We start from the raw sequence: 12,418 nt of genomic DNA on the forward strand, positions 1-12,418 counted from the left end.
ATATTTCAGAGATCTGCCACTGGGATCTTTTTTTCCCCTTCTCTTTTTCTAAATCATCACTATTTCTTGCTTGCTCCTTACTCCTCTTTCCAGGTCAGACTCTGTGTGAGAAGGCTGCAGCCCTCTCTGAGATTTTTGTCTACAATAAGGAGAAAACATTACGGAGACTTGTTTTGAATGCAGATGCCCGACACTGTCTGAGCCTACATGACATCGACCCAGGATCCTCACAGAAATGCCCAGTAGCAAGCCTTTACCTGGGACCTTGCCTAGTCTTCAGCATTTTCTCCAATTTTACAATTACGAGGTTGTAGTTTCCCCTGTTTAGGTGTAGTTCCCTCTGTTCAGGTACTCTTTTCTTCTCCACTCTGCAGTTTTATACCGTACACTATGAAATTGTCCTCAAGCCCCTCTGTCTGCCAGCATTTCTGCTGGGGATGGGGTAGGTGCTGGGTGAATCCCAGAGCACAGTACCAAACTGCTGCAAAGTTCAATGCCTGTGGACGAATGCTGACAAAAGGTAGAGGTGCGTAAACAGCACACCGAGTCAGACCACGTCTATTTGGGTCACTCCGACTCCTGGAAATAGTGTGTAAAAGCACGTACATAGGCGATGCAAGGTTACTTTTCACTATTACTACAGGAAGTCTGAGGGAGTCCATCTGCAGTGGGGACTTGAATATACAGTAGAACCAGCTTGTTGCCAGTTCTGAAGGCATCCTGTTTTGCCAGGTTGCAACTGCTCTGCCAGGTGTTTTGCCACTGAGCTAAAACCACCCTTAGTGCTAGGAGCTAAGCCATCCCTGAGGCACTCACAGTCCTCAGGAGGAGCTGATGCTGACCAGCGCCTTCCCTCTCAGCGCAAACAGGCCTGGAAGCGTTTGTCTTCAGGGCCATCTAGCAATTTCCTTCTCTCTCATGCCTTTGAGAGTGACTTGAAGTTGCTTTTATGCTGTTATGTTTCAGAGCTGTGGGTGGTTATCTGGTGTAGCCTGCATTCCTAAGGTGTTTTGAAGTGGGCTTTTGCTCCTTTTATTTATTTATTTTTTAAGGAAAGTTCACAGGGAGAAGTGCTCAGGTTGTTGGGGGAAAGAAAGGATAAACTCCCGGGCTCTGTCTCCTCTCCACAGCTTTTCAATACTGTCAGAGACTTTGCTCTGAGACTTTCCACTGAAACTGTCTTCCTCCCCTTCCTTTGCACACTGCAGTCTGGCAGGGCAGGGCTACCTGGCTTCCACGAAAAAACAGCTGGCTATTCTGGCTGGGGCTTGGCCCTGCTTCCTCCAGCTCCTTTTCCCAGAATGGTCAGTAATCTCCTTGGCAGCGCCTTACCTTCTTTGCTGTTTGATTTTCTTATTTCTTTGGGCTTAAAAGCCTCCCTTTGAACTTGGTGCTGTTAGGGTATGGCAGTCTTAAGCAGCAAACAAGGGGCAAACAAACTTCCCAGGAAGCAATGATACGGTTCACCCCATCATCCCCAGCAGCGTGCCACATCCTGGCACCAAGGGCTGGTCATTTTCTGCTTTGTGTTTCTTTATGTGCTGCTGGTACTTTTCTGAGATAATGTAAGGGCATGAGACATGGAAATGCGGTCTCCTGAGTGGGAGGCTTGGCAGGAAATTGCTTTTCTAAAGGAGGTTTGTAAACTGTGGTTACATCTTCATCTGGTGGAAGGCTGTCTGAGTTCAGCTGCTCTTGGGCTGGACAGCTGGATGTTTGGGCCTTTACAACTCTGTGTGTCTTTGCCAAAGGAGGATTTGTCCTGGGAAGCCTAGAAAGAGCTTGAATTCATTGGTAACATTTAGCAGTGGAGGTGGAAGCAAGACTGATCACTTGTGCAAGCTTTTCTGCCACCTCAGCTATTAAACTGTACAAGGTACTTGTATGGAGTTGACTGGCTGAAAACAGAGCTTAGCACTTGGGAACACTTTCGTTTAGTCTAAATACGGCCAGGTCCCAGAGTCCACACATTCTTCCACTTCTCACTAGAAAGTGCAATTCTGTATGAATTTATCTAATCCTTGATATTTTCCTTTCCTGCCACCACTGTTTTGTTGCAGAGACAATGATTTTGACTACCTGGAGTTTCGTCTCTGGATTGGCCTTTGGTCAGCCTTCCAGTGTCTCATTCTTGTTGCTACTGACGCCAGCTTCCTGGTCAAGTACTTCACACGCTTCACCGAAGAAGGTTTCTCCTCCCTTATTAGCTTCATCTTCATTTATGATGCTTTCAAGAAGATGATCAAGCTGGCAGATTATTACCCGATCAACTCCGAGTTCAAGGTGGATTATATCACACATTTCTCTTGTGCCTGTGAACCACTGGGTCCAGGTAAGAGAATGTTTTATTGGCCCTCCAATTTGCAGACAGAACATCTCATTTGTGTTGTTTTGTTTTGTTTTTAAATTGTGCTGTGGCCCAGATAATAATGTGGTAGATTAATCCTTTATCAGTTTTCTTCAGGTATCCCATCTTTGCTTTATTTTCAAGCTGAGGGATGTATTTCACCCTAAGTGCCAACTGGAATTTCTTTCTAGCCAACCTTTCTGGCACTCCTCATGTGAGCACTGTTAAGAGCGGAGAAGCTCTCTCTGTACCTGTGTCTCCTCACATCCCTGTGGCCATTAATTCTGAGCAGCATCCCTCTGAGAAGCCTGTGAAGGGTCAGAAGTGATGGCTAGGTCACTGCCAGGGTGCTTAGGTCTCTCCTGATATCTACTGTACCATTTTGACAAGTGCAGGAGCTGGATTTATTCAGGGCGTTACCCAAACACGGGCGGTTTTGCACCTTTTGGCTGTGTATGAGTGGAAAAGCATGAACAATTCCTCATTAGAGTGGAAGGGAAATATATCCATCAGTTTAGCCTATCGCTAGAGCGTGGGCCGCAAGGCAAGCATAGCCAGAATACGTATAGATCTGGCAATACAACCGGGAACAAAAGGTTACAAAACCCAAATACAAACAGAAGCATGCTGGCTGTTACCACTAGGGAAGTTGTAACCAGTCCTAGGATTCTTCAAACAATGAGGACTGAGTAAGAAACTTGGTTTGTACTCAAAGTAAACTTCAGGTTATCTTGGCGTACCTGCCAAACAGGAAAAGCATCTGGCTGCTGCTAGCTGCCTCTTTGCAGGAGGTGTGAGGAACTGGATCCATATAAACTGTGTGCTTACATTAGTTATTAAATGCACAGTCACTGCAAGCACTCAATGCTAGTCTAATTCTGCTTCCATCTGAATGGCAGGGTGCTTTCTCTCTTGGTGGCTGAATGGGTAGGCCAGTTATGTCTCTCTCTAACCAGGCAATGCTGGAACAAATGTCTCAGTTTCCCAAATGAATGCCCAGGGCACAGACCCACCGCACAGGGCAAATGTAGCAGTACAGCTCCAATGTGAAGAGGAAACGGAGCATGTGGCAGAAACCCACATTTTTTGTTTCATTTTGTAACAGATTTGTGCCCAGAAATGCAATCTTGATCTTTACCTTCTAAGCAAGTGGTGGGAGGATTAGCATGTGTTGTTTGATAAGGTCCACAGACCCTTACTGCCATGATGCTCTTTTCGTCTTTTCTGCCTCCTAGCCAGATGTTTGTTTCAGAGAGTAAAAATGACTTGAAATCAAGCATTTCCCAAAGCCTTGCTTGATGTTTCTGTGTAGTCACAGCAGAGGTTTCACACACAGTGGAAGTCTGGCTTCAGTGGGCACTTGTGCATGCATATGCACGCATGCACCCTTACATCTGCGTGCGAGGTCCCAGGTCTTAGTGCCAACCCCACCACATCTCGCCCTAGGCAGGGCTGGGCCAGTAGTTGAGCACGGTGGGCTTAGGTCTCCTGAAACAGGAGCGGTGGACCCCTTGCTGGGCTTGAGGCAGTGGATGGATCCTGCTGGCTGCATCATCTGGGACTTTATCAGGAGGGTGGAATAGTCTCATCTTCAAATGTTTCTTCCTTAGTTTTTCAAGTAACACTGAATAAACCTTGAATAGGAAGAGTGAGCGCGTAATACTGGACATACAGACAGCAATCTGTACATGTAGCCCTCCGGGCCGTCTCTTCAGACACACCAACTACTCCTGCATAGACCTGTGCAAGTCTGTGGCACCTCAGGCATGAAGACTAGCAGTATGAGTAATGTCTGAGTTTCAAAAGCTGCCAAAGTTGAGGGAGCAGATTGGAAACAACAAACTATATTGGAACAGAGCAGCAAACAGTGATCCTATATTTAAACTCAATCTAAAACAAGCTGGAAGAAGCCTTGTGCAAGTTGCTGGGTTTAAGGTATTCACAGAGCTAGTGACAGTAGATGGGCCCTTCTGCTGTTTTTGTCCTTTGGTTGGGGACAGTTCAGCACCGTTCACGGGACTGAAGTACGCTGATGCACACATATTTGTATAGCCATGTCTGTGGATAAACCAAGACAGCACAAATTTAACGCCTTCTCCTTACGAAAAGGCAGCTTTCCACATCAGCTGCTCATCATCACAGTTACAGAGGAAGTTCTCTCTCCTGCCATGCAACAGGTATCAGCAGCAAAGTCGCAGACAACAGCCAGGAAACAACCTAAGCTAAATGCTTTCAAAAAGGGTTCCACAGCTTCTCTTGGTTTGCTCATTTTTAAAGCTAATGCGTTGCTCTGTTTCCATACCTATAGACATGCAATAGGAGTCAGTCTGTAACATTTCATACACAAAATGGAAGTGGCCTCATTCTCCATGTTGTGCATTTCTTAATGTAGAAGCAGAATATCATTGTTGGTTTTCCAGGGTATTTCTACCTGCTCTGCATAGTGTTGGTGGCCATGCAAGGCTCAGGGCAATGGTGAATTGTGCCCCAGCAGCTGTGTGTATTGTTTATCCTTTGGCTCTGAGGTGAACTCATTGAGGAGGATGCACAGCATAAGCAAGGAGTTCTGAATATAATCCGAGGAGTGCTCCAATCACAGCTGTATCATGAACATCTTCAAAACAAAGCTCAGTACTGAAAAGGCTGGTTGCAGATTTTGCAAGCAGATATCAGAAGCCCCTTAGGACATCAACTACCATTTTTGAGAATATTTACCCCCCCGAAAGTTTGTGGGCTTTCTCTCATATATCAGGAAAAGGAATAAAAAGGCAAATGGCAGATTAGCGAAAGGGCATGCCTGATTCTAGGAAATGATATGTAATGTGGTAGCAGGCGATTGCTTTCCAGTGTTCCTCCTATAGTGCAGATAATGTACGTTGCTGCTGGGGGTGTTATTAGCTGTGGTTGATAAGCTGTCAGAGGTTGTGCTGGGGACAAGGGGAGATTTTCTGTTTTTTTTTTTTTCTTTTTTCCCCTCCTCAAAGTAAGTGCAGGTAAAGCTGTATTGACTTTGTCACACTACAGCTGGCTGTTCTTCTCTCATACTCTGATTCAGGCTTTTTACAGCTGTCTTTAATCTCTGTCATTGAGATCTGGCGCCAGAGTCTTCACATCAGTGCTTAGCCTGCATTGCTCAGCTTCTGCACTGTGCTCTGCACGCGCGCCCACTCACAGAGGCCTCAGGAGGCTGCACAGCGGCATCTCACCAGCCCCATCACGCCTTCTGGGGGCAGGCAGTTGTTTCTCAGCCCACTTGCAGGGCCCTGGGCAGGCCACCAGCTTGTGCGTGTTGCCACTGCTCATACGGATGCTGTTGTAATGATGTTCCCACGGACACGTTCTGCTGACAGTGGGGGAAGCCAGCCAGGCTGCCCGCCTCTAGCCTGCAATGAGCAGCGAGCAGGGACCAGATTTAGGTAAGTGTAGGAAGTACCATCACCGAAGATGCCCTACAAGAACTTCAGAGCAGTCGAAGCCGCTCTATGTGTGGGATACGCAGGTCTCCCACCACACAGAGCTGTCCTCCAGATTTTCTTGGTTTATCTGGCAGGGTGCTAACTCGCTGGGAGTGTTTGGGTCCCTCGGGGTTGCTCCGTCACAGAGTTCGCATGTCATGCCACTGCCCATGTTTTGGAGAAGGTGAGGAATTTTTTTTCATTTAGGGCCAAATGGCCATTAGTTCAGGTGTGTAGGAGGACATCGCACAGGACCTTAAAGTAATGCCTTTGAAATCACTGATGGGATTTTTGCGTGCTCTGGAAATAATTAAACAGTGTGCCATGCAGGGGCTTCCCTTTGATCCCTGTACCTCCAGTCTGTGTCTTTGAGCAAACATTCACTGTTTTATAATGTGGGTGGAGAACTTTAAACACAAAAACACACTTCATCCACTTTCAGGAACGTTATCATCCACATAGCAACTAGTCAGAGCTGGAGTTAAAAGGACAGCTGCAGAAAGTTTCTCTGTGTGCCAACAGAGAAATCAGAAGCAGCAAAAGAAATCCTCTGCACTCTTGGTGCATTCTGGGGAGGAAAAAAAAAAGAGAAGAGAGATTTTTAGATTTTGCTGACACTGTGCGTTCCTGTGATATCACACAGGAGTGGAGCAGACAGCGAGGCAGGGAGGCCCTCTGAGGCTGGAGTATCTGGCAAAGCATAAAGGCTGTGTGCTTGTTGCTGGTTTTTTGGTACTGGTGTGACAGTGCTGTGACTCTTGTTGAACTCGCCATGCTGCATCTGTCTGCTCAGAGTGGACAAACTTTTTCTATACAAAAGGTTTTTTACCTGATCAGTCACGCCTCTGGAGAGAGTTTTGATGTGACAAGATGCCAGAAAAAGAACACAAAACACTGCATTAACCATCTCTTCTCAGACCTGATGTCTCCGGAAAAGGATTGCATCATTTTACAGGCTCAGCTCCATCCTCGTAGCATGGCTTATGGTTTGGCACAATTCTCATACCCAACTGGTGTCCTCGGGGTTAAAGAGTCCCTTGGCCACTCAGCATTTCTTTACCAGGCCTTTCTAAAGAGATTGGTGCTGTTGCAGGGAAGATGTCAGCACCAAAATCTACAGTTCTGCTTCCAGGCATAGCAAATTGATGTCTTGACAAGAATCATGAGATGTTACAAGGGTCTGGGAGGCTGCCTACATTTAATGTTGTTGTGCTAGTTATCTAGACCCCATTATGATTTCAGTAGTGTAAAAGGTGTGCACACTTACACTTTCTCCAGCTAAACAAATGTGCCCTATACAGTATTTTAACAGAACTTTAATATTGTTACCAGACATAGAAATACTTGCAAAATTTAAATAAAATGGGGGGACATAATTGACGAGCCTATTTTCAGGCAAGATTGCATTTCTAACTGAATTTTTAAATATAGATCATTTCTAATCCTATGAATACAAAAGGAAAACATGCAACTATGTCACAGTGTATGTCTCCCCTTTTTAGCAAAATAAATGATCTCTATCATGTTAATTACAAAAACTCTTATCTATTTTTTAAAGCCGAAAAGTGGGATTATGCCACATTCTGCAATGCATTTTGCTTTTCTTGATATTTTGAGGACGTATATAATCTTAAATTAATAGCTATGAGAATTCTGTATTCATTTTAATCCAGAAATTATTGGGAAAATACTGCAAAACCACAAAATAGTATGCTGTCTATCTATTTTTGTTATTTACAATGAACTCCAAAAAAAAAATCCCAGTTAATTTAGCTTTGAATTGTCTCCCTTACTCTTTTTTCCTTTTTGAAGTGACTTATGACTGTTGCTCTTGAGTCACTCCAAAAAAACACTTTTGACTCTTTGCTTGAGAAAAGAGATTGCAAATACTCTCTGCTGCTGCTTTACCAAGATGGAATAACAAATGATTTAAGAGCTTAAATTTGCTTTCTTTCTGGGCTGTTTCGACACCATGCTCTCAGTATTCTTTTTCTGTTCTCTCTTTCAGATAATAGCTCGTTATTTAATGGGACAACTGTGCCGTCAGCTGATGGGCTGCACTATTCCTCTGCCGAGATGGTAAGTGAGGCTTCTAGGAAGGCGGGCTTTGAAAACATCATTGTGGTGTTTGGTGACTGGGGAAGAAATTGGAGCTGGCATCCCTCCATCGCTCATGCTTTCACTCAGCAAAGCGACAATATTTAAGCAGCAGGCCAGCCACAACAGCAAGAGAGGAAATTCTTACTAATTTTTTTTTTTAATGTTAAATAGAATCAACTGGCAGTCCCAAAATTGGGAAAAATTAATAGGTATTTATTCTGGTAGTGCTGTTCCAACCTTCCTTTGGGAACATGTCCTCCTATAACCTGGCAGTTTGTGGCCATGACCTTCCAGAGTGTTGACGTAAGAAAAGCTTGCACAGTTGAAACCGAGGGCAGCTTCCAACCCTGCTCTCCTCACTGAGCTGTGGTATGACAGAGCAAGCAGTTTACAGCTTGGTTTTATTTCAGCTGTTCCTTCCAGTGGCATTGATTGAAAGTGCAGTTCATGGGCTTCTTCGTAGTTCGCCACGAAATCTGCTGCCTGTTTTCACAATGTATTTCTCTTTCCCACTTCTGTATTTTACTTTTCTGTCTTAAAATACACCTTTGCAAGGACAGAGACTACAGTCTTGGAAGTCTGTAAGGAAGTGTTTCTGCTGGGCCAAAGAGATCAGTAACTGATCACATGAAGAAAATCCTTACACTGACACACACACCCCTTTGCCTGTGACACTATGAAAATGTTACACCGCACTTTATCCTCCAAGGATTTCTTGTAGTACCACATACAGAATACTATATGTGCAATTTGATATCAGTAATGGCTTGCGCATGGCGGCCTCTTTCTTGACACCAGTGTGGCCAGCCCTTCGTTTGGAAGGTCCTGTTTCTATCCTGTTCTTTGATTTTCTGTGGCTAGCACTGGCTTTTCTAGATTTCCCTCACATGGTGAGCTTTGGATGATGAGAAAGAAACAGATCTTGATAGGTTCAGATGCTTCTGTGTTTCATGCATAGGAAGCTGAGGGACAGAGTAGTAACCTTAGGCTGAAGAATACAGAACCTACTTGTCTGTATGTGGTGGCCACTCTTGTGTAGCGTCAGGTAGCTCAGCAGAAAGGGAAGGGTTTCTGGGCTTGGCATGCTGTGCAGGACCACTTCAGGCACTGGAAGTTAGACATAAACCTGAAGGAAAGGGCATCCCCCAAGGTCCCAAAAGGGTCGGCAGCAGCATGAAGAAATAGAAGCGAGGTCTCCTGATGCTGCACCTGATGTGCCCTTTACTGCTCCTTGCCATCTTCCCAGCCCCACCTCTGTCAGCTTGCTGTGGTTCTGAGCATCTGAGTTCACCGCTTCTGGAAGGGCTGAAAGTGAGGGACTAATTGTTCAGCTGCCCGTCACACAAAATAATGCTTGGGGAAATGATGAGCAGCCCCAAGCTCTCATACAATGCCAGCTGTCAGGACGCCTAAATCCACCTGTCAAGAAGAGAGTGCCAGTTGCCACTTCTGTTTCATTAATAAGAACGACTCTTCTCATTATTTGTGGATTTAGCATTTGATTGACAGTCTCAGGAGAGAAGAGGCATGCATTAGAGGAAGGCAAAGAACCAAACTCAGGCCGGGAGACAAGAAAAAAACCCAACAAGTTGTGTTTCCCAACTGTCCTTTGTCGGAACAGTAGTTTTGACATCTCAGCCCTCCTTCCCCAAAACCCCATTTTGTGACACCCTGCCTGCCACCCGGTAGGGCTGGAGGCAGCTCCTGTCAGACCCGATTGTATCTCTGGCTGATTTTGCAAAGAGCCGGGGGGCCATGCTGCCCCTGGAGGAACTGAACTCTCCTGCTTTAGCCCTGGTCCCTGCTGGGGAAGCGAGCCCCTGGCACAGAGCTTGGCTGTTTCCTTGCCTGTGGCAGAGCAAGCTGGGAGCCAGCACTATTTTTTTGTAGTTTCAAAGCAAAATGAATGTCCAGGGACAAGAGATGAGGGTGTTGCGAACAGGAAGAGCAGCCCTGCTACAAACCCCGCCAGACAGCTGGCCAGGGAGGTGAATGTGCTGTGACAAAGCAGGATCACTTTGGGGGGGGGGTCTCCTATAGCTGGCAGCTCCCTGATATAGGAAACAGCGCATCTCATCCATCCTCCTGTGCAGATGGCTTATCCATGGGCTTTCACTAAGGGACGGTTGTAGTACAAAGTCCTCTTCCGGTGCCCCAAATCCTTGTCCCAGCCTGAAAGCTGCAGCAGGAGAGCTCGCTAAATAGCGTATCCTGGTGCTCAGAGCAAAGACAACCCAAGTAGTCCTGGAGTTTTCCAGCTATTTACAATCTGCTGGTTGGCCCTGTATTTGTGTGCTGCCTTTTGTACGCCTGTCAGTCTCAAATAAGCTGCCACCCAAATGTTTGGGTGGCGGCGAGCACTTCCAGGAGGGGCCACCAATTCATTTAGGTAGTAGGGTTGTGGGAAAAGGGATGTCCTCTTGTTTCTGCTCTTTGGTATCCCAAACAGCAATCTTAACTATTGAACGCTCTTTGGGTTTTATTTCTGTAGCTCTAAAAATGCAAGTGCCGGTGGTTTAACTCTGTGGGAGGTATGCATGCAAATGCACGGTGCACAAAGTTTGCTCCCAAATACTGTTTTTTCTGATGTCTGCTCTCCCCTCTGGTGCAGCCATGAAGCCAACAGTCAGGGCAGACCTGCAGAAACCCTATTGATGAGGGACAATTTGGTGCTGCTTGGTGCCGCTGAGAGAGCAAATGTGTCGGCATCATGTCAAAACAAGAACATGGCTGGTTTTTTGTTGTTGTTGTTTTTTTTTTCCTCACTGCTATCACTGTCAGCACAATCATGCCTCAGTTTGGCTAGAGCTCTTTGGAGTCACAAAATTTGCTGAGGAAACTGAAGTTTATCACATGCAGCTTCTGACCACTTGATAACCATCCAGTGTTTGGAGGCATATGTGAGGTATTTTACAATATACCCACATGAACAAGATACTAATAGATACGAAATGAGTCCATGAAGCTTTAGTCTTCAGTGAGTACCTTCATTATTTTCAAGATTTCTAATATAACTTTGCTTAACTTACTTGTTGAAAATTTCCCTTATAAGCAACAGCATATTTTATATCCTACAGTTTGCCTAAAGAACGTGCTTTTCCTGGTAAATTGCATGTTAGTCTGAATTACTCTGTGCCCATATTTGCAATAAGTTTTCTACAGCTGAAGTATCTGGAGTAAAATAAGCTTTTCTCTCTGCGTTATTTATTCACTTAGAGTTTTTGTTCAATATCCATTATCTCTAATTTTACGGTTCCTGGGACTATGATTTCCTTCATTTCGGTTTTCATACAGAAACAGAGGAGTAGAGACAATGTGATTCTAAAAATCCCCGGACTGGCAGAAGTTTATAGGTACCTAAAATAACTTGAAACTTTTCTTGGTATTAACACACATGCTCTGAATTCCTAGTCTCCCCCACAACGGTGCTCTCTGGGTGCACCCAGAATAACCTCGCGAGCTCACTGCTTTGTGCACATTTGCAGTCTTGGCCTCTCGTGTATTTGTATTTGTTCTGTCCTCATGGCTCTGCTGATGTTATTATGAATTATACAGGCTCAGGGAGAGGAAAAGACACTTCCTCAGGCTCTGCTTACCTCAAGCATTAGGAAACAGATGATCATCTAACATGTCCTGTGTGGATCTGGATTCCACAATGGCGTTTTAAATACAAATAGTGCCTCCCTATCTGGCAACTGCAGTTGGTCATCTTTAGTAACAAAGTATTCAAATCAGGATGGAAGCTATTAAGGGAAATTCAAATGTGGGATCTTATTTGCTAGTACTGTAAGGAAGAGACCCTCAGCTCTTGCTGAAATGAACTGAAATGATTGTATTTGTGTACGCTGCATTGAACCCCAGCAGGTGAGCTGGTGCTGTAGGACATTTCTGCGGTTTTGAGCACATTTTACCAGCTTGGCAGAGACCTGCTCTGCCACTGCCCTACTTTGGTAATTCTTATACCCTGCTCAGGGACATTTACGGCATGCACTGTATCCAGAGTACTTTGCAGGTGGTATAGCAGAGAGTGAGGTTGGACATCAGCATCTTCCTGGCTGCTTTTCTGTAAACACAGGGGATTTGTTTTGTCTCCCAAAATTTGCAACCTACCAGCACAAGCTGAATTCAAGCAAACAAAAGGAAGCAAAGCTTAGTTTTGTTTGCTCAGCCTTCACTACCATAATGCCTGTCTTTTAGCCCAGGGCAATTGGTGCTGCTTGGTGGAGGTGCTCGGAGGAGCACCACCTAACTGCAGCGGCACAATGCTGGTTATGCAGAAGTTTCTTGCTGCCTGCAGGCATTAGGCAAGCTAAAGCCTTGTTTCTGTTAGGCAAGGAGAGTGATTTTCTGCTGTGGAAACTGTGCTCGTCTTCATCCAAGAGAAGTACATTTGGTTTTGGTGTTGCTTGTAATGAATGAGTTCTGCATGAAGTTTCTGATGTGGCACTTCCTCTCCAGAAAACCTAGAAATGTCCAGCAGACCACAGCTGAGGCAGACTTGGAATGGGGAGAGTGT

The 12,418-nt window shown here is 45.3% G+C and overlaps 1 protein-coding gene and 1 long non-coding RNA gene across 14 annotated transcripts in view; one reads left to right on the top strand and one right to left on the bottom strand.

Annotated features, from left to right (window-relative positions):
• SLC4A4 (solute carrier family 4 member 4) overlaps window positions 1-12,418 on the top strand; it is a 230,004-nt gene that overhangs the window by 186,333 nt on the left and 31,253 nt on the right. For all 13 annotated transcript variants that reach the window (XM_013193772.3, XM_048045703.2, XM_048045701.2 and 10 more), the window contains 2 exons: window positions 2,061-2,332; window positions 7,811-7,881. In XM_013193772.3, the coding sequence (XP_013049226.1) occupies window positions 2,061-2,332; window positions 7,811-7,881 (343 nt within the window). The remainder of the gene's footprint in view (window positions 1-2,060; window positions 2,333-7,810; window positions 7,882-12,418) is intronic.
• LOC106043969 (uncharacterized) overlaps window positions 1-12,418 on the bottom strand; it is a 45,510-nt gene that overhangs the window by 5,811 nt on the left and 27,281 nt on the right. The gene's annotated exons all lie outside the window — the stretch shown is intronic.

The sequence above is a fragment of the Anser cygnoides genome, chromosome 4 (genome assembly GCF_040182565.1).
Source record: "Anser cygnoides isolate HZ-2024a breed goose chromosome 4, Taihu_goose_T2T_genome, whole genome shotgun sequence".
Taxonomy (NCBI): Eukaryota; Metazoa; Chordata; class Aves; order Anseriformes; family Anatidae; genus Anser; species Anser cygnoides.